The following is a 22,499-nucleotide window of genomic DNA, read 5'->3' as shown; positions in this document are numbered from 1 at the left end:
CAACCAACAAATTGGAAAATATCTTTTCTAACCTTCCATCTGACAGAGGGCTTTTATTCAAGATATACAAATAACTCAAGAATGTAGACTCCAGAGAGCCAAATAACCCCATTAAAACTTGGGGTACAGAGCTAAACAAAGAATTTTCATCTGAGGAATATCAAATGGTGGAGAACCATCTAAAGGAATGTTCAACATCCTTAGTCATTAGGGAAATGCAGATCAAAACAACCCTGAGATTTCATTTCACACGAATCAGAATGGTTAAGATCAAAAACTCAGGATAAAACAGGTGCTGGCAAGGATGTGGAGAAAGAGGAACACTCCTCCACTGTTGGTACAACCACTCTTGAAATCAGTCTGGTGGTTGCTCAGAAAACTGGGCATGATACTACCAGAGAATTCTGCTATACCACGTCTGGTCATATACCCAGAAGATACCCCAGCATGCAATATGGATCCATGTTCCACTATGTTCATAGCAGCCCTATTTATAATACCCATAAACTGGAAAGAATGCAGATGTCCCACAAAGAGGAATGGATACAGAAAATATGGTATATATACACAATGGATTACTATGCAGCTCTTATAAAAAACAAATTCATGAAATTCTTAGACAAAAAGGATGGAATTGGAGAATATCATTCTAAGTAAGGTAGCCAAATCACAACAGTACACTCATGGTATGCACTTACTTATAAATGGATATTAGCCTAGAAGCTTGGAATATGACACAATTCACATATCAAATGAAGGTCAAGAAGAAGGAAGGAGAGGCCCCTGGTCCTGGAAAGTCTAAGTGCAATACTATAGAAGAATAACCTAACAGGGAAGGGGGAAGGGATGGTTTGGGGAACAGGGGGAGGGAAGAGGGCTTATAGGAATTTCTGGGAAGGGGGATCCAGGAAAGGGGAAATCACCATCCCAGGGATGCAGAGATGGTTCAATATAAGGAAATCCATCAATGCAATCCATTACATAAACAGACAAAGAAAAAACACATGATCATTTCATTAGATGCTGAAAAAGCATTTGGCAAAATTCAGCATCCTTTCATGCTAAAAGTCTTGAAAAGAACAGGAATTCAAGGTCCATACCTAAAACATAGCTAAAGCAATATACAGCAAACTGGTAGCCAACATCAAACTAAATGGAGAGAAACTTGAAGCAATCCCACTAAAATCAGGGACTAGACAAGGCTTCCTTCTCTCTCCATATCTTTTCAATATAGCACGTGAAGTTATAGCTAGAGCAATTAGACAGCATAAGGAGGTCAAAGGGATACAAATCGGAAAGGAAGAAGTCAAATTATCACTATTTGCAGATGATATGATAGCATATTTAAGTGACACAAAATCTCCACCAGAGAAGTCCTATAACTGTTAAACAACTTCAGCAACATGGCTGGTTATAATATCAACTCAAGCAAATAAGCTGCCTTCCTATACATAAAGGAAAGAAGACTGAGAAAGAAGTTAGGGAAATGACACCCTTCACAATAGACACAAACAATATAAAGTATCTCAGATACTAACAGTATAAAGTAATCCCTTGAACTCTAACCAAACAAATAAAAGATCTGTATGAGAAGATCTTCATGTCTCTAAAGAAGGAAATCAAAGAAGACCTCAGAAAATGGAAAAATCTTCCATGCTCTTGGATTGGCAGGTTTAATATAGTTAAAATATCCATCTTGCCAAAAGCAATATACAGATTCAATGCAATCCCCATTAAAATCCCAACTCGGTTCTTCATAGAGTTAGAAAAAGCAATTCTCAAATTCACCTGGAATAACAAAAAAACAAGGATAGCTAAAACTATTCTCAAGAGTAAAAGAACTTCTGGGGGAATCAGTATCCCAGATCTCAAGCAATACTACAGAGCAATAGTGTTAAAAATTGCATGGTATTGGCACTGTGACAGGCAAGTAGACCAGTAGAGTAGAATTGAAGACCCAGAAATGAATCCACACACCTATGATCACTTGATCTTCGACAAAGGAGCAGAAAACATCCAGTGGAAAAAGGATAGCCTTTTCAACAAATGGTGCTCGTTCAACTGGAGTTCAGCATGCAGAAGAATGCGAATTTATCCATTCCTTATCTCCTTGTACTAAGCTCAGCTCCAAGTGAATCAAGGACCTCCACGTAAAACTAGACATACTGAAACTAAACGTAAATAAAGAATATATCAAAAAAAAAAAAAGAAATGTTCAACACCTTTAATCATCAGGGAAATGCAAATAAGAACAACACGGAGATTCCATCTCATACCAGTCAGAATGGTCAAGATCAGAAATTCAGGGGACAGCAGATACCGGCAGAAATGTGGAGAAAGAGGAATACTCCTCAGTTGCTGGTGGGATGGCAAGCTAGTATGACCACTTTGGAAATCAGTTTGATGGTTCATCAAAAATTGGACATAGTACTCCCTGGGTGTCCAGCTATATCAGTTCTGGACGTATATCCAGAAGATGTTCCAACATGTAGTAAGCACACATGCTCCACTATGTTTATAGCAGCCTTATTTATAATAGGCATAAGCTGAAAAGAACTCAGATGTCCCTTAACAGAGGAATGGATACATAACAGAGGAATGTGGTATATTTACACAATGGAATACAACTCAGCTTTTACAAACAATGAATACATGAAATTCTTAGGCAAATTGATGGAACCAGAAACTATCATCCTGAGTGAGGTAACCCAATCATAAAAGAACACACATAGTATACACTCACTGATAAGTGTATATTAGTCCTGAAGCTCAGAATCCCCAAGGTACAATTAGCAGACCACATGAAACTCAAGAGGAAAGAAGACCAAAGTGTAGATACTTGGGACCTTTTTAGAAGGGGTGATCAAAATGTCCATTGCAGGATATACGGAGACAAAGTGTGGAGCAGAGACATACTTACAGGCCACACAGAGACTCCCCCACCTATGGATACATCCCATATACAGTTGTCAAACCCAGCAACTATTGTGGATGCCTACTAGTGCTACCTGACAGAAGCCTGATATAGTTGTCTCCTGAGAGGCTCTGCCAGTGTCTGACAAATGAAGACGTTGATGCTCAGAGCCAACCAATAGACAGCGTATGGAGTTCCAAAAGGTTGAACTAGAGAAAGGAGCTACAGAGCTGAAGGTATTTTTAGCCCTAAAGAGGAACAATAATATGAACCAACCAGTGCCCCAAGATCTCCCATGGAAGGAACCACCAACTGAAGAGTACACATAGAAGGATACATGGTTCCAGTTACATATGTAGCAGAGGATGGCCCTATCAGACATCAATGAGAAAAGAGACCCTTGATCCTGTAATGGCTCAATTCCCCAATGGAGGAGAATGCCAGAACAGTACATTGGAAGTATATGGGATGGTGAGCATGAGGCACGGGGTTAGTATAGCGGGTTATCTTTGGAAGAGAAAGAGGAAAGAGGATAACATTTGAAATGTAAATAAAGCAAATATCTAATAAAAATGAAAAAAAAATAAAAATAAACACAGGGATTAAAAACTGACAAAACGAACAGAATAGAGTACACTTTTTATCAGATCTATACCTCCAATTTAAAAAAATCTAAAGAACGTTTCCTCCTTAGCAAACCTTTATTTAATAGATCCTTCTAGATTGCAAGTTATCTCAGCTTGAAAGCACTCCAGAAGAACAACAAATTTCTGAGTTCATTTTTATATAAATAGCAACTATTAACACTTAACTTACTTTACGATACCCAACCTTAATTGTCTGAGATTCCAAAATAATCAATTTTTATAAGTTAACAAAAGGCACAGCACTAATCTGAAGTTATGTGCTCCTCCATGATCCTGACTCAATGAATGAATAAGTATTTGTATTATAATAATCATTTGGTGAAAAGTCAAAATACAAGTTTCAAAATCGTTATGAAATATATATCTAAAATTGCTGAAAATACCATATAATTATTGTTTGATAAACAATGATGTTCATGCTGTTTTTTTTTAACTTGGGTCTGTTGGTGTGATAAACAAGGAAAACCCTCATAAAAACTCTGCTAAAAGTATCTGTAAAGTAATTTTTCCAAGGGATATTTTCAATGTTGTTCAATTAGTGCAGAGTTGAGTCCTTTGTTAAGTTGAATGCACATGCAGAGAGAGAAAGGAGGATGGGAGAAAGAGAGAGAGAAAGAGAAAAGACTAAAACTCATACAAAAGAATAATGGAAAAAAATCACAGGGAGAATAAAATAGAGATTTCAAATCTGAGCTTCCCCTTGGTTAAATGATAAAAGTATCTTCTCATTTTGGCTCTTATTTCTTTCACTGCTGGACATTTACCTTTTCCCAAAGTTTCTGTACCTGCAGAGAAAAAAAAACAAAAGTTACTTAAATGAATTGTAGTCAAAGTAAAATTAAGGTAAACTCATCAACTCTTGTCTATTACCAAGAAACACCCATGGTGTCCAGAGAATGGAACTCATTCAGAATCTGGCAAAAAAGTGAATGATTGATTGTTTTGGTTTATGAGACCAGTTATAATAAATCTATCAATACTATGGAGTCAGGATGAGCTAGCTGTACAGTCTCAATAAAAGAAAAGGAAATACCAGAAATCTGTCTTTCTATTCAATCTCTTGCATCTATTCTGCATGATATCCTGACCACTGTTAATGTATGATGTGATACACTTCTATTAAAATACTATTCAGCTATTAAAAACAATGAATTCATGAAATTCTTAGGCAAATGGATGGAACTACAAAGTATCATCCTGAGCGAGGCAACCCAATCATATAAGGGCATATATGATATGCACTCACTAATAAGTGGATGTTAGCCCAAAAGCTCAAAATAAAGAAGTTACATTTCACCCAGCACAGGAAGATCAAGAGGAAGTAGGCCTTAAGTGAGGATACTTTGGTTCTTCTAAGAAAGTGAACAAAATACAGGAGCAATAAGGGAGACTATGTATGGAGCAGAGACTGCCATACCTGGGAATTCACCCGTCAAACAGTCAACAAACCCTGACACTAGTATGGATGACAAGAAGTGTACACAAAAAGGATCATGCCATGGTTGTCTCTGGAGAGGCCCTGCCAGAGCCTTACAAATACAGAGGCAGATGCTAGTAATCAACTATTGAATTGGGCATGGGGTCCACAATGGAGGAGCTTGAGGATGGTCCAGAGGAGCAGAAGGTGTTTACAGCCCCATGGGAAGAACAATGATTTCAGCCACCTAGATGTTCCAAGTCTTCCATGACTGAACCATCAACCAAGAGGTACACATGGTTACAGCCAAAAAAGTGGCAGAGAAAGGCCTTGTTGGGCGTCAGTGGGAGAAATGGTTCTTGGTCAGGTAAAGGCTCAACAGAGTCCCCAACAAAGGGAAACTGAAGGGGGAGGTGGGATTGTGTCTGGTGGAGGGGCATATACTTGGAGACTGGGGGAGTGAGGAGGGGGAATGTTTGGGGGTCTTAGGGGAGGGGGGATCTCAGGAAAAATTTGCCATTCACAATGTAAATGAATATGATATTCAATAAAAAAATTCTCAGGAAGCAATATTTTTAGTCATTAGTGAGTTATGACATAATCTTGCCCATGAAGCCCTAATTTGACATACATGATGGTATAAAAAAAAGTGCCATAGAGAATGGGATTGGAAGTCATCTCACTGGAGGAATAATAGACATTATGACAACTCTATAAGAAGTGAATTCCTTTGACTAGGAAGCCATTGTGAAACAATTCTCATAAGTTTAGTCTGTGGCATCAGTAAGGATTAGATGAATGCCTGTGTACTAAGGCTCATAACCAAAGGAAGGAACACCCTCTCGCCCAAAATTAGTTATCATTAGGCAATCATCCATACAAACTTCCAAACAAACTTCAGTCTCTCAACTAGTTGATATCAAAGCCATATAAGTACTTGGAATAAAGTTCCTTATATTAATACTCTTTTAGACTTCTTTCCCAGTGGCAGAAAAAAAGTTACAGAGCTCCTTAGGACATTGTTGATCATCTTCACAAAGTTGTATTTAAGAAAATGAAAATATTGAAGCTCTTTCTACCTTGTCTCTTTCATCAGCTATTGAAAAGTCAAGTGTTAACTGTAAAGAAGTTCATTCTTTAGTTACTAATACTACTCATACTATTGATTATTTGACAAAACCATGTCAAATTTTGGAGCATTATGCTTAGTTATGTCAATATTCTTGTGTCTTCATATATGTTTCTTATGTACAGTGAAAAGGCTATATCTTAATATAAATTAAAACTTGGTAATCATACTCACTGTAGTAATCTTTCTTCTAATATACCTGTAAACTATGAAAATAATTTTTATTGTTCCAGTCAATGACAACTGATTATTGATAAAAATGAATTCACTCTCAAACAAAAGATGAGTGAACACCCAAGGCTGCTGATGACATGCTGATTCCTCTTTCTTGTCCAGCTAAGAATCCCATTGCTCTGGCACCTATGCTATCTGAGCAGGAGGCCACTTCTTCCCAGAGGAGCAGACTCCATGCACTGTGGGCTCCACAGCATGACATGAAGCTTTAGCCCCAGTCCTGAAATAATGAGAGTTGACTACTACTACCAAAAGCAATTTATATTTAGATGTATTAACACCTTCAATTAAAGGAATAAAATAATACTCTATAGGAAAAGCAAAGTAGCTACTCATAAATCTATAGTGACCCTATTCCAATTCTTCCTTTTCTTAATTCAGACACATCACAGGACTATGAATGAAATTTTTGTTTCCCTACATGTTGATTTGATTGTTCTTGCCATATTCATAATCTAGTTCATCTGTGTCTAGTTCACCAACAAGTTACAATCTCTTATATTTGATGGATGTCTACCTCATATTTTAACAGTATATTCTTTTTCTTTTATAAAAAATAGCTTGTCAATGAAGATGTTCACTGATAAGAAACTAGTCAAAATATAGTAAACTCTCTGAGCATCCCAAATCAGCATCATTTGAAGTCATCCTCTTGCAAAGTTGACAAATATCATATAGAACTGTGAGGAGGAGGCAGATATAGGGACATTCAGAATTTCTCTTTCTGCACAAATCTTCAGGTTAATCTTGTCTGTCACCTCAGTACTAGGGAAGCTTCCAGCTCTTCTCTTTTTACTGACACACTCAGGATGTGGTTAAAACACTGTGTGTAGTACAATAACAGATGGCAGTGTCCTCAGATGTCAGGCTGCTCAGCTGCAAGTAGGCTGTGTTGGAGGATGTATATGCAGTCAGAGTGGTCTTGCCCTGGAACCTCTGAGCATAATTAGTACTACCATCCTCAGGATCAATCCTTCCAATCCACTCCAGGCCCTGTTCAAGCCTCTGCTTCACCCATTGCATATATTTGCTAGTAAATATGTACCCAGAAGCCTTGCAGGACAATTTTACTGAGGCCCCTGGTCTCACTAGCTCAGGCCCAGACTGTTGCAGCTGCACCTCTGAGTTGACCCCTGTAGAAAAAAAGGCAAAGTGAACGCCACTGTCACAGAGTATATAGCCCCACAAGTTTGTAACTTGGGAATCCCCTTACTTGTAACTACTGTCATCAGGAAGAAGTTGATCTAGTGGGACTTCATGGTAAGGATCTTGTCATTCAGTGACTGTAGAGAAAACAGTGCTCATTTGTTGTAGTTTGGCTTGGATATCCCTGTATTTATCATCAAAGAATCACATGATTTGCATATTCATGAAGAATAGTATTTCTTACATAAGAACATTCTAGCTGGAGAAAAAGGAAGTAGAGTGCACCTGGGTCAGTCAACAGGATATTGAGGTCCAAATCCTATCTCTGTTGATGAACCTTCCTTGAGATAGCTTGAGACCTTTTAGATGAAAGATCAAAGCCTAATCTCTCAACTTAAAAAGTGAATTCAAATCTGAGACATTTACTTGTCTTGGTGACATAATTGATTTTTGGTAGTAGCAATGAAGATAATGGTTACTGAAATTTTCTAAAAACTCCTTATTTGTGAGAGTTTCCAATCTTCTTTCATAAACATGAAAATAACAGTGGCTTTTACAGAAGGTTGCATAGCAAAATAATTCATAAATGACAGCAAGTGAACATGCCTGAGAAATATGTGCATACAAATGGTCATTTATTCAGTATTTTCCATAAGAACTAAATTACTGAACCAATACAAACATGTCTGTCAACATATGACTGAATAAATAAATTATACTAAACTGTGTAATTATAATTACACAGCAGAATTTGTTCTTCTGTAATGAGGAATTTATTCTTAAGCTATATATATATGTGTGTGTGTGTGTGTGTGTGTGTGTGTGTGTGTGTGTGTGTACGTACAAATCTGTGTCTTCCCCAGAAAAGTGTCAGGTCCCAGTTTTTCAGTTAATGAATTAATTCTACTATGCAATACAATATCTTCATGTTGATGGAGAATACCTATGAATTATGTAATTTCTCCTTCTGTATCTTCCTAGGCAACTGACAAAGTTTATTCATACTATATATGGTTATCACTATCAAATCTCTAGTTCAACTCACCTGTTATAACTGACACAGAAGAAAGTCTCCTGGCATTTCTATATGGTTAAGAGGAGAGGAAAAACTCTGAGTAGAGGTCAGCAAACACCTCAGTTGACCCTGTCTGCAAATGTTCCATAGGCTCTATAAATATAATTTATTTTGTTTTCCCTTTTTCTGTCTCATGACCATGTATATTAAGGAATTATATTGATTATCTGAAATTGATAACATTTGAAAATCATAATGCAACTTAATAGATTTTTGTTCTATATTTATGTTACAGGAACATGGTCACAATTTTATTATCATCACTCCCAAATATACTTTGCTATTAAATGTATATTGACAGTACTAAAGTGTCTCAGCAGTCCTTTGTATGGCAGGAATATGGGTCAAGCAATTATGTGCTATTGTGATTTACAATGTCAGATGGAATTTTCTGGTAGATGGAAGCTTGGATCTCCTTCAGAACTATAGCCTCTTTTACTTGATGTCGTTCTGATAATTGCCTGGGCCAGCCTGTTTAAAACTAACTATTACAGAGTTAAACAAAGAATTTTCACCAGAAGAATTTCAGATGGCTAAGAAGCACCTTAAAAAATGTTCAACATCACTAGTCATTAGGGAAATGCAAGTCAAAACAACCTTGAGATTTCACCTCACACCAGTTAGAATGGTTAAGATCAAAATCTCAGGAGACAGCAGGTGTTGGCAAGGAAATGGAGAAAAAGGAACACTCCTCCACTGCTGGTGGGGTTGCAAGCTGGTACAACAACTCTGGAAATCAGTCTGGCGGTTCTTCAGAAAACTTGGCATGACACTTCTGAAGGACTCTGCTATACCACTCCTGGGCATATACTCAGAGGATTCCCCAGGATGTAATAATAAGGAAACTTACTCCACTATGTTCATAGTAGCCCTATTTATAATAGCCAGAAACTGGAAAGAACACAGATGTCCCTCAATGGAGGAATGGATACAAAAAATGTGGTATATATACACAATGGAATACTATTCAGCTATTAGAAATAATGAATTCATGAAATTCTTAGACAAATGGATGGAGCTGGAGAACATCATCCTAAGTGAGGTAACCCAGTCTTAAAGGATCACTCATGGGATGCACTCACTGATAAGCAGATATTAGTGTAGAAACTTGGGATAACCAAGACATAATCCACATATCAAATGATGTCCAAGAAGAAGGAAGGAGTGGCCCCTGGTTCTGGAAAGGCTCAGTTCATCAGTGTAGGGCAATACCAGAACAGGGAAGTGGGAATGGGTGGATCAGGGAACAGTGGGAGATAAGAGAGCTTATGGGACTTTGGGGGAGTGGGGAGCCAGGAAAGGGGAAATCATTTGAAATATAAATAAAAAAATATTGAATAAAATAATAAAAACTAACTAAAACATTAATACTTGTCCGAGACTTTCTATTGATGTCCACACCCTCATTTCAAAAGGAATAGAAACTTGCGTTCCTTTCTATACTGTGTCATTTATATTTCAAAATGGAACCTATTATGGTCTTGATATTCTAAACATTGTACAGAGGAGAGCAGAAGAACACTGGGTTTTGGAGGACTTAATTTCTGTTTACATTTCTTTTTCTCAAGAAACAGATACTTAATGGGTTCTCATGTGGTCTGCATTGATTCAGCAGTCATCAGAAGAGTCTTTGAGCCAATATCGCATAGCTTCTTGACAAATGTCTATTCATTTACATTATAGAGTTTCATTACATTGTGGTCTGTGTGGAAGAATTCCCTGTTTTCTGGTCCTTCTCTGTGTTCCAGTTGGAGGAGTCTGAAGGGATCTCTAAAAGACAATGCTTTTTAAAACCGCATGAAAATAAAATTTGTTTATTATTACTTACATATAATTTCCCTAGGGGATTCAAATCTGCCACAACATATTTCCTACCATTGTATCTGTATTAAGCACATAGGATTGATATTTGTCATACAGAAGGAATGTTTAGTAGAGGAACAATCAAAATTAATATTCTGAGTTAAAGAGATTTGTCACTGATACCAAATCCTTGAGATATGTAAATACAACAGCATTTATTCAAAATGAAATGCTCTATAGAATGTATATTGCTGCACTTAAACTATGAGAGATATTGCCATGTTAATGCAGGTTTATGTGCTGTTAAGGCAGTAGAGTGTAAGTCTGGACAATGAGACTGTGAAGGCGAAATGTGAGATGAGAGAGTCATGAATAAGCAAGAACAGAATCACAGCTAAGTGTGTATATATTGGGTCATGATGTGAGTTCTGTGAAGCGATAATTAATTATATCTTTAACCAAATCCAAGTTCCACAACATTCAGAGGAATCATGTATCCCAGTTATTGTATCATGCCCAGAATCAAAGGATCATAGTTGCAAAAGATCTCAGGAGCTTGATGACAGCATGATTTCATAATCCCAGAAGGAGGTTGAGTTCCAGGAGCTTTTACACTTACTATCTGAGGATCACAGAGACAGCTGTATTCTGAGGAAATCTGAGAAAACCAAGATAATAGGAGGGACAGTGAGTATATGTGGTACTAGAGACATCCAGATGTTGAGAGGCAAGCACAAGAACATAAGCAACAGAAATCAAGGTTACAAGTCATAATTGGAACCCCCCAGTTCATCCACCATAGCAAGACTTAGATACACCATTATACCAGAAAAGCAATAATCTGATTTGAAAGCACATCTGAGGATGATGATAGAGAACATTAAGAAGGACAGAAAAAAATCCCTTAGAGAAAGTTTGTACAGGTAAAGAGGAAGAAGCCCTTAAAGAGGAAACATGAAAATCCCTTAAAGAATGATAGGAAAATACAACCAAGCAGGAAAAGGAATTGAACAAAACCATCTAGGATCTAAAAATGGAAATAGAAACAAAGAAATCATAAAGAGAGATTACGCTGGAGATAGAAAACCTGGGAAAGAGATCAGTTGTCATAGTTGCAAACATCAACAACAGAACACAAAAGGGAGAAGAGAGAATCTCAGGTGTATAAGATATTATAGAAAACATTGACACAACAGTCAGAGAACATGCAAAAAGCAAAAAGCGTCTAGCACAAAACAGCCAGGAAATTCACGAAAAAATGATAAGACCAAACCTAAGGATAATAGGTATAGAAGATAGCAAGCATTCACATCTTAAAGGGCCAGCAAATATCTTCAACAAAATAATTGAAGGAAAGTTCCCTATCCTAGACTGTGTACATATAAGAAGCCTACAGAACTCCAAAAAGACTAGGCAAGGAAGGAATTTCTTCTGTTACATAATAATCAAAACACCAAATGCCAGATTATTAAAAGAAAGAATTTTAAAAGTAGTAACTGGAAAAGGTAAAGTAACAAAGAAATGCAGAGCTATCAGAATTAAACCAAAATTCTCACCAGACATTGTTGAAGCCAGATGTTCCTGGACAGATTTCCTACAGACCATAATAGAACACAAATGCCAGCCCAGGCTATTACATCCAGCAAACCTTTCAATTAACATAGATCGAGGAACCAAGATATTCCATGATTAAAACAAATTTACATAGTATTTTTCCACATATGCAGCCCTTCAAAGGATAATAGATGGAAAATTCCAACACAAGGAGGAAAACTATACCCTAGATATAGCAAGAAAAATAATCTTTTTTTTAACAAACCAAAAAGTAGATACCCACAAAAATAATTCCATCTCTAATAAGAAAAATAAAGTAAGCATCAATCACGTTCCATCAATATCTCCTAACATAAATGGATTCAATTCCCAAATAATAAGACATCGACCAATGGAGTGGATTTGTTAGCAGGACGCAGTATTTTGCTACATACAAGAAACACAATTCAGTGACAAAGACAGGAACTACCTCAGACTAAAATGGTGGGAAATAATTTCCTGAGCAAATGGTAATAATAAACAAACTGGAGTAGCAATCCTAATATTGAATAACATCAACTTTCAACCAAAAGTTATCAAAAAAGATAATGAAGGACACTTCATATGTGTGAAAGGAAAAAAAAAATTCTACCAAGTCTCAATTTTGAACATCTTTGCTCCAAATTCAAGGCGATTAACATTAATTAACGAAACTTTATATGTCTGTTTAATCTAATTGGTGCAAAGCTTCAATTCTTTTCACTGTGTCCCTGTTCAAATTCTGTTTTCCTGATCAGTCCATTGAGGAAAGTGCAGTGCTGAAGTCACCCACAATTATTGTGTTAGGTGCAATGTGTGCTTTGAGCTTTAGTAAAGTTTCTTTTATGAATGAGGGTGCCCTTGCATTTGGAGCATAGATGTTCAGGATTGAGAGTTCTTCTTGGTGTGTTTTTCCTTTGACCAGCAAGAAGTGTCCCTCAGAATCTCTTTTGATGACTTTGGGTTGAAAGTCAATCAAAACAACCCTGAGATTTCACCAGTCAGAATAGCTAAGGTTAAAAACTCAGTAGATGGTAGGTGTTGGCGAGGATGTGGAGAAAGAGGAACACTCCTCCACTGCTGGTTGGGTTGTAAGATGGTACAACCACTTTGGAAATCAGTCTTACAGTTCCTCAGAAAACTGGACATGGCACTTCTGGAGAATCTTCTATACCTCTCCTGGGCATATACCCAGAGGATGCCCTGGCATGCAATAAAGACACATGTTCCATTATGTTCACAACAGCCTTATTTATAATAGCCAGAAGCTGGAAAGAATCCAGATATCCTTCAATGGAGAAATAGATACAGAAAATGTGGTATAATTACACAATGGAATACTACTCAGCAATTAAAAACAATGAATTCACGAAATTTTTAGGCAAATGGTTGGATCTGGAAAATATCATCCTAAGTGAGGTAACCCAATCCCAAAAGAATACACATGGAATTCAATCTCTGATAAGTGGATATTATTTATCCCAGAAGCTCTGAACACCCAAGGCACAATTAGCATAGCAAATGATTCCCATGAAGAAGTAAGGAGAGGGTCCTGATCCTGGAAAGGCTTGATCTAGCAGTAGAGGGGAGTATCAGAACAGAGAAAAAGGAGAAAGGTGATTGGAGAATGGGTGGAGAGAAGAAGGTTTAGGGGACATACGGGGAGGGGGGAACTGGGAAAGGAGAAATCATTTGGAATGTAAAGAAAGAATATAGAAAATAAAAATATATAATACATAAAAAAAGAAAAAAAGAAACTTTACTAAAGCTCAAAGCAAACATTGCACCTCACAGATTAATAGTGGGAGAGTTCACCACCCCATTCTCAGCAATTGACAGATCATAGAAATGGAAACTAAACAAAGATTTAATAGATATCTGTAGAACATTTCATCCTAAAACAAAAACTTTTTCTTAGCACCTTGTAGTAGCTTCTCTAAAATTGACCATAAAATCTGTCACTGAAGAAGTCTGAACAGACATAATTCCATTGAAATAATGCCATGCAACATATCAGATAACCAGGAATTATGGCAGTCTTTAATTACAACAACAATAATAGAAATACCATGTACATCTGAAAGCTGAAAAACATTTTATCCAATGATAATTTCTTAAAGGAAGAAAAAAAGACAGACACTAAAACATTTTAGAATTTCATAAAAATGAAGACAACATTCTCAAACTTATGGGACAAAATGAAATCTGTGCTAAGAGGAAAACTCAAAGCTCTATGTGGCTCCAATATGAAATTGGAAAGAACATACACGAGCAGCTTGATGGCATATATGAAGGCTCTAGGACAAACAGAAGGAAATACACCCAAGAGGAGTTGACAGCAGGAAATTATCAAACCAAGAGCTGAATTCAACCATGCAAAAACAAAAGGAACTAAACAAAGAATCAACCAAATCAGGTTTTCTTTGAGAAAATCACCAAGATAGATAAATCCTTAGCTAAAAAATTAGAGGGCACAGAGACAGTATCCAAATCAAGAAAATCAGAAAGGGAAAGGGAAACATAATAGGAGACATTAAGTATATTCAAAAAAATCATCAGATCCTACTACAAAAGCAAATACGCAACACCACTAAAAAAATTTAGATGAAATTGACTTATTTCCCTCATGTATATCCATGCAAAAATACTCAATAAACTTCTTGGCAACAAATCCAAGAACACATCAAAAAGTTCATACACCATGTTCAAGTACGCTTCATCCCAGGGATGCAGGGATGTTTCAATATATGGAAATTCATCAATGTAATCTACTACATAAAAAAAAATCACAAAGTAAAACCACATGGTCATTTCATTTTATGCTGAGAAAGCATTTGACAAAATCCAACACTTCTTCATGATAAAAATCTTGGAAAGGTTAGGAATTCGATGCCAATACCTAAACATAGTAAAAGGAATATACAGCAAACCAGTAGCCAACATCAAGCTAAATGTAGAGAAACTGAAGAAATCCCACTAAAATCAGGGACTAGATAAAGCTCTCCACTCCTTTCCTTCTTGTTAAATGTAGTACTTGAAATCCTAGGCAGTGCAATTAGACAACAAAAGGAATTCAAAATGATACAAATTTGAAAGGAAGAAGTAAAAATATTACTACTTGCAGATGATATGATAGTATATGTATACTTAAATGACTCCAAAATTCTATCAGAACACTCCTAAGCCTGATAAATAACTTCAACAAATTGGCTAGATATAAAATTACCTGGAACCAATCAGTACCCTTCCTCTACTCAAAGTATAAAAAGACTGAGAGAGAAATAAGGAATTTACACCTTCACAATAGTCAAAAATAATATAGAATGCCTTGGTGTGATGTTCATGAAGAGTAAGACATCTGGATGACAAGAACTTCAAGCCTCTGAAGAAAGAATTTGAAAATTTCAGATGTAAAGATCTCCTGTTCTCATGGATTGACAGGATTAATATATTAAAAAATGGATATCTTGCCTAACTCAATCTACAGATTCAATGAATCCCCATGAAAAATCTAACACAAGTCTTCATAAGGTTTGAAAGAGAAATCTCCAAGTTCAATTTGAATAACTAAAATCCCAGGAGAGCGAAAACTATTCTCAACAATAAAGTACTCCTGTCCAAATAACCATCCCTGACCTCAAGCTAAATCATAGAGCAATCATGATAAAAACTACATGGTATTTGTACAGTGACAGGCAGGTAGATTAATGGAAGAGAATTGAAGACCCAGCAATGAAGCCAAACACCTATAGTTACTATATCTTTGACAAAGGGGCTAAAACCATGAAGTGGGGGAAAAAGAGCATTTTCAAGAGATGGTGCTCTTTCAAATGGCAGTCAACATATTGAAGAATGCAAATTCATCCATTCTAATCTCCCTGTAATAAGCTCAAATTCAAGTTCACCAAAGACCTCCACATAAAACCAGATACACTGAATCTGATAGAAGAGATGGAGAAGAGCCTGGAGCATGTGGGCACAGGGGAAATTTTCCTGAACAGAGAACCAATAGTTTATGCCCTTAGATCAAGAATTGACAAATGGGACCTCATAAAATTCCAAAGCTATTATAAGACAATGACACTGTCAATAGGACAAAACAGAAATCAACAGATTGAGAAATGATCTTTATCAATCATATATCTGATAGAGGACTCATATCCAGTATAAAGAAAGAATACAAGAAGTTAGACTCCAAAGAAATAAATAAACATACCATACTAAAAATAGGGTACAGAGCTAACCAAAGAATTATGACCTGAGGAATACTGGGTGGTTGAGAACCACCTAAGGAAATGTTAAAAATCCTTAATCATCAGGGAAATGCAAATCAAAACAACCCTGAGATTCCGTCTCACACCAGTCAGAAAGACTAAGATAAACAACTCAGAGGACAACAGATACTAGTCACTATGTAGAGAAAGGAGAACACTCTTCCATTGGTAGTGGGATTGCAAGCTGGTACAACCACTCTGCAAATCAGTGTGGGGGATCATCAAAAAAGTGGACATAGTACTATCTGAGGACTCAGCTATAGAACTTCTGGTCATATGTCCAGAAGATACTCCAACAGGGAATAAGGACACATAATCCACTATGTTCATAGTAGCCTTATTTGTAATAGCCTGAAACTTGAAAGAACACAGATGTCCTTTAACAGAGTAATAGATACAGAAAATATAGTATATTTACACAATGGAGTACTACTCAGATTTTACAGACAATGAATTCATGAAATTTTTAGGTAACTATATGGAACTTGAAAATATAATCTTGAGTGAGGTAACACAATCACAAGAGAACACACATGGTATACACTCACTGATAAGTGGATATTACTCCTAAAGCTCAGATTACTCAAGATACAATTCATAGACTACATACAGTTCAAGAGGAAGGAAGACCAAAGTATGGATATTTGGACCCTTCTATAGAAGGGGAATCAAAATGCCCATGGGAGGAGATACAGAGACAAAAGTGTGGGGCAGAGACAGACTGAAAAGCCATGCAGAGACTACCCCACCTGGGGATCCATCCCATCTACTGTTTTCTAACCCAGGCACTATTGTGGATCCCATCAAGATTTAGATGACAGGAGCCTAATATAGCTAATATTAGCTATATAATATTATATAGCTAATATAGCTGTCTCCTGAGAGGTTCTGCCATTGTCTGACAAATGAAGAAGTTGATACTTACAGTCAACCAATGGACTGAGCACAGGGTCCCTAATGGAGGAGCTAGAAACAGGACACAGGAAGCTGAAGGGATTTGCAGCCCCATAGTCAGAACAATAATATGTACCTACCCGTGTCCTGAGTTCCCCCATGAACTGAACCACCATCCAAAGAGTACACATGGAACTACCCATGGTTTCAGCAACAAGTGTGCCAGAGGATGGCCTTGTTGGACATCAATGAAAGGAGTGAGCCTTGGTCCTGTGAAGGCTCAATGCCCCAATGTAGGGGAATGCCAGGACAGGAAAGCACAAGTGGCTGGGATGGTAAGCAGGGAGCATGAGTTAAGATAGGGGTTTTCAGAGGAGAAAGGAGTAAAGGTATAACATTTGAAATGTAAATAAAGCAAATACCTAATAAAAATGGAAAAATAAAGTAAAATAAAAATAAATAATTAAATGGATATAAAAAAGACAATACAAACAGAACAGAGCACATTTTTTAATCAGCTCTATACCTTCAATTTAAAAAATCTAAAAAATGTTTCCTCCCAAATATTTATGTTATAGAACCTTCTTCTAGGCTGCAAGTTTTCAAAGTTTGAAAGCACTCCAGAAAAACAACAGTTATCTGTGTTTATATTTTTATGAATAGCAAATATGAACTAACTACTTTTATTATACCCAGTCTTACTTTTTCTGAGATTCCAAAATAATCATCTTTTATAAGCTTACAAAATGCACGGCTCTAATCTGAAGGTATATGCTCCCCTGCCAGGAGCTATTCTCACAGAGATGTCAAAAACCTCCTCCTCTCAGCCATTTCCAGCTTGCTTTCTCTAGGCTGCTTTTAAAAGGAAATGTACTAGTTTAAAGGTTAGCCAAGTAAGCTAGATGGTCAGTATGTACAGAGCTCACCCGAGTGGGCTCGAACAAACGAAGCTCACCTGTGGTTAGGTTACCATAGCAACTCCTTTCCACTTCACCTCCCCATGATCGAAATATGATGCCAAGTTCCTACTGTACCTGCCAAATCTTATCTAAGACCCTGAGAGACAATTCTGAGAAACTGTTCCTGAGATTGTTCCCTGAATACAATGACTTTCCCCCTTCACCCCTCCCCACACCTGCTTGCCTGCCTTTATAATGCCTTGTGTGAAAATTAAAGTTTAACAGCTTGATCGGAATTTCATCTTGCTGTTTGGATCTTTTGTGTCTGTCTTGTCTGTCGCCTTTCCCTAGGTGGTTCCAGGACCCTGCTGACTCCCCTCTGCTTCTGTCTCAAGGAATGCATATGTATTCATTCTATGATAATCATTTGATGAACAGACAAAATATAAGTTTCACAATCTTTATGAAATGAATATCTAAAATTGTTGAAAACACCATATATGTATTATTTGATAAACAATGATGTTTGTAGTGTTATTACTTGTGTCAGTTGGTGCGATTAACAAGGGAACATTCTTTTAAATCTGTGCTAAGTGTATCTGTATGTTAATTTTTACAAGGTATTTTTTCTGTGTTGTTCAATTAATACAGAGTTAAGTTCTTCGTTATAGGGAATATATATGCACAGAGAGAGCAGGGGACGGGTGGAATAGAGGGATGAAGAGACAGAAACTCAAACTCATACAAAAGACTATAATAAGGTCAATAGACACAGGGATAACAAAACAGAGATTAAACAATTTAAATCTGAGCTTACACTTGGATAAATGAGTTGGAGTCAAAGTATAATTAAGATATACACATTACCTCTTGACTATTACCAAGAAATATCCATGGTTATGAGAGAAAGACCATAACTGCCTCTGGCCTCTTATAATATAATAATTAATTATATAATCAATTGATAACTAATTGCATAATCACTGACATGAACAAAAGAGCACTTAGAAAGTAGGAACCACATCTAGATCTAACCCCAATATCCCAACATAGACCAACCTTCCCACAGACACTGTGCTGGAATATAATGGCTTGCTGTACTTAGATAGCTGTGCTCTAATATTACAATATGGACCAGGTTGTTAATTTTGTTCTTGTGCTGGGATCCAGACATCTAAATAATCAGATTATTTTAGTTAAGGTATGGATGAATTATTTTCTTTTGTTTTCTGTTTTTGCTTTTGTCTTCTTAGTTGAATGTCCTATAATTCTAGTGGTCAAAGTGTTTTCAGGAGCAGTAAAGTACCTCCACTGGGGTTTTGTGGCCTGAGTAAGTTTATTGAGCTTTCAGGATGCCTCTAGTTTTCTTGGGTTCAGTGAACTGCAAAGGCCACAAGGTTCTGGATAATGATGAGGCCTCTGTGGTTCTGGTTTAGTCTCTGGGTTTTTTAGATCTGGTTTGTCCTTTAGGAGAGCAGTAGTCATCTGCTAAGACTTCGAGATGTGAGGTTAAGCCTCCAGAGAGGGGTGTCATTAGGGACTCACACACCTAATTGAAGGAGTATCTGTGGGCTATGGGAATTGTATTTACTGAAGATCTATGCACCAGTGTGCCTTCATGTACAACAGGAGTCTTTGTCACAGTTTTGTGCAAGAATTGTTTTGTTCCTATTACAAAATAGACTTCTTATGCTTGATGTATGCTGCATGCCCTCTGTTGGTTCAGAACTGCACTACAAGGAGGTTTATATCTGGGCCCACACTGAACACTCCACATTGTGTCTCTTGCACAGTAATATGTGGCTGTGTCCTCACTAGTCACAGAGTTCAACTGCAGGAAGAACTGGTTCTTGGATGTGTCTCTAGTGATGGAGATTCGACTTTGGAAAGATGGGTTGTAGTCAGTGCTACCACTGTAGCTTATGTACCCCATATACTCCAGTTTGTTTCCTGGAACCTGCCGGATCCAGCTCCACCAATAATCACTGGTGATGGAGTAGCCAGTGACAGAGCAGGTGAGGAACAGTGACTGAGAAGGTTTCACCAGGCCAGGCCCAGACTCCCGAAGCTGCACATCAGACAGGATACCTTCAGAGAAAAAAAATAAATTTTGTCAATCATATATTTTGAAAACCCTTCCTGGACACATTTATGAAATGGCCACACTCACCATGAAGGGCTGTCAACAGATACAGAAGACTCCACACCCTCATGTTTTAGGCTATACCCCCTTATCTTCAAAGTTCTGCCACCAGGGAGAGAGATGGTAACTCCTATATCTATCATAGGAGGAAATTTAAATTAGAGCTAGAAGATCCATTTGCATGTAGTGAACAACCCTTGCCTTCATAATTGGGAAGGGAGAATAATGACTGAACTTGTTTGTTAAAATAAGACTATCAGTGTCTCTAACTTCCTATAGTGTGAGACTCGAATAAGAATGCATTAGGACTGCGGAAATAACAGGAAACACATCCAGACATGAACCCACTGTCATTTCCTACACCATCCTCCAAGGAATCCTCTTCTGTGCCTGTGTTTTTAAGGTCCCAAGTGAATGCCAATTTTCTTCTCACACTTGAGTTCTTGCTTTATTATTCCTGTGTCTTCACCATTCCTAATTTTCTTCTATTTTCCTACCAATGAAATATGTTTCCATCTTTCCTAAATCTTAGTACTCTGTCTTCTTATAGTTGCACAAATGATCTGGTATCTTTTCAGTAGAAAATCTTATCAGAATCACAGGAGTGATGTCGGTAAGTTAAAACAGATTTGTAGTTTTAACTTAATTGAAAACATCCAGAAAAATTTCCATAGAAACTACAACAGGTTAATGCATCCCTTCATTATGTTTCCCATTTCACCAATTACTCTTCAGCCTTTGGAACCATGTGTTTCCTTAGTACATGTCATTGTTGTTTGGGTTAGACGAAATCTCAAGCTATCTTATTAACTTACATTCTCTTGATAAGTTAAGGGTTTGAAAACTTAAAAGTGTTTAGTATTCAAATGTTTTAAGATTTTGTTTACATTACAGAAATAAACTAAATTTTTCAAAGTATCTCTGTTATCTACCTGCTGAATTGTTTAATTCATATCCTTTCAAGGTATGAGGAAATAATTCTGTGACTTGTGCAGATATTTCACTGAATAACACACTCTCCTGTTTTTTTTTTTGTTGTTGTTTTTTTTTTTTTTTTATCCAATCTCACTCTATATCATGTATGGAATGCTCTCTGTCTGAACCATTAGAGTCGTGTCAGCTCATAATTGTCTGCTGGAGAATTTTGCCATGCTCTGTCACCTTTCTGAGTTTCTGAGCAGCATAGAAGCAAATTTAGGAACATCACAATGACTGTGCATTGTGGGAGGGGTTGTAATCTTCTTGATCTTAGTGTGCTCCCTTAATGTGCCAGCTCAGTGGAATTCTGACCAGATATCTGATTTTGGAATGGATAGTCTTTCACAAAGGACCTATGATTTATATCAATGGACTGTCTCCACATTGCCTTAACAGCAGGAATATAATCTCAGGGTGATTGGTCTAGTTATAAAGAGCCTGCAGAAATATATTGATAATTCCTAACATGCTGTAACATCATTTATCAAAGTGTGTATGAGCTTCCACTTACCAAAAGAGAAATGATTGAATCTTAAAATGAGCAAGAAGTAGTAGGATTAACTGCAGGAGGGAGACACCATCACTCTTAGCAAAACACCCATCTTCACACTGATCTGGCTCCCTAAATATGAGTGTTCCTATCCTTGTCCACAGTGAGAGGTATGTCCAGTTCATGAAACAATGAGGCTATTTACTGGTGTGCCATTAAATTGCATAAACATGTTTACTTGCTGAAGAAAGCTTTCATAAAGTTTTTCCAAATGTGTGTATGATGCTTTATGGAAAATGAAGACAATCAAAGATGCAAATGAAGTTGTGAGAAAAGCAGCAGTTTTATTTATTATGTTCAAAAGAATTTTCATGGGTGTTTTGGTTACTTCCATAATTTCAGCAGGAAAGGCATCATATTGCCTATAATCTTTCACACACTTCTAAACATTCACCTTATATTCTTAACAAAACTTGGGAAACACATTTCCTAATTTGTTCTACTGTTTGTATTCTTTCTGTTACTCTTTGGTTAGGCTAGAATGATTCAATGGGAACACTTGTTTAATCATTTAACTAAGGGACTGACAAACTCCTGAGACTCAGGATGGAAAAATTATTTCCTGTAACCCAAGGAGTTAAGCTATTGGACATGAATTTTTGGCACAAAATAAGGCAGAATATAACTGAATTGGTTGTGGAATTTAACATTGGTGATTCTGTACTGAATAATACTATTTGCAAGCAAATATTTTGGATGTATGATGCTTTTGAATCTATTTGTCAGATTATTACTCAAAGTCACACAATGAATGTAGGCCTGGATTCTCACAGGTGTTTCTGGGATCACTGGCTTCAGTTTTAATCACCACAGTAATCCAATAC

The 22,499-nt window shown here is 36.9% G+C and overlaps 1 gene segment (V, D, J or C); it reads right to left on the bottom strand.

Annotated features, from left to right (window-relative positions):
* LOC127686858 (Ig heavy chain V region 3-6-like) overlaps positions 1 to 20,278 on the bottom strand; it is a 237,953-nt gene extending 217,675 nt beyond the window's left edge. Inside the window, 2 exon segments of the V gene segment in view lie at positions 20,042 to 20,092; positions 20,175 to 20,278. Of these exon segments, the coding sequence occupies positions 20,042 to 20,092; positions 20,175 to 20,217 (94 nt within the window).
* Positions 20,279 to 22,499: the final 2,221 nt, after the last annotated feature.

The sequence above is a fragment of the Apodemus sylvaticus genome, chromosome 6 (assembly GCF_947179515.1).
Source record: "Apodemus sylvaticus chromosome 6, mApoSyl1.1, whole genome shotgun sequence".
Classification (NCBI taxonomy): domain Eukaryota; kingdom Metazoa; phylum Chordata; class Mammalia; order Rodentia; family Muridae; genus Apodemus; species Apodemus sylvaticus.
The sequence above is the reverse complement of the archived record's forward strand: the minus strand, read 5'-3'. Positions and strand labels throughout refer to the sequence as shown.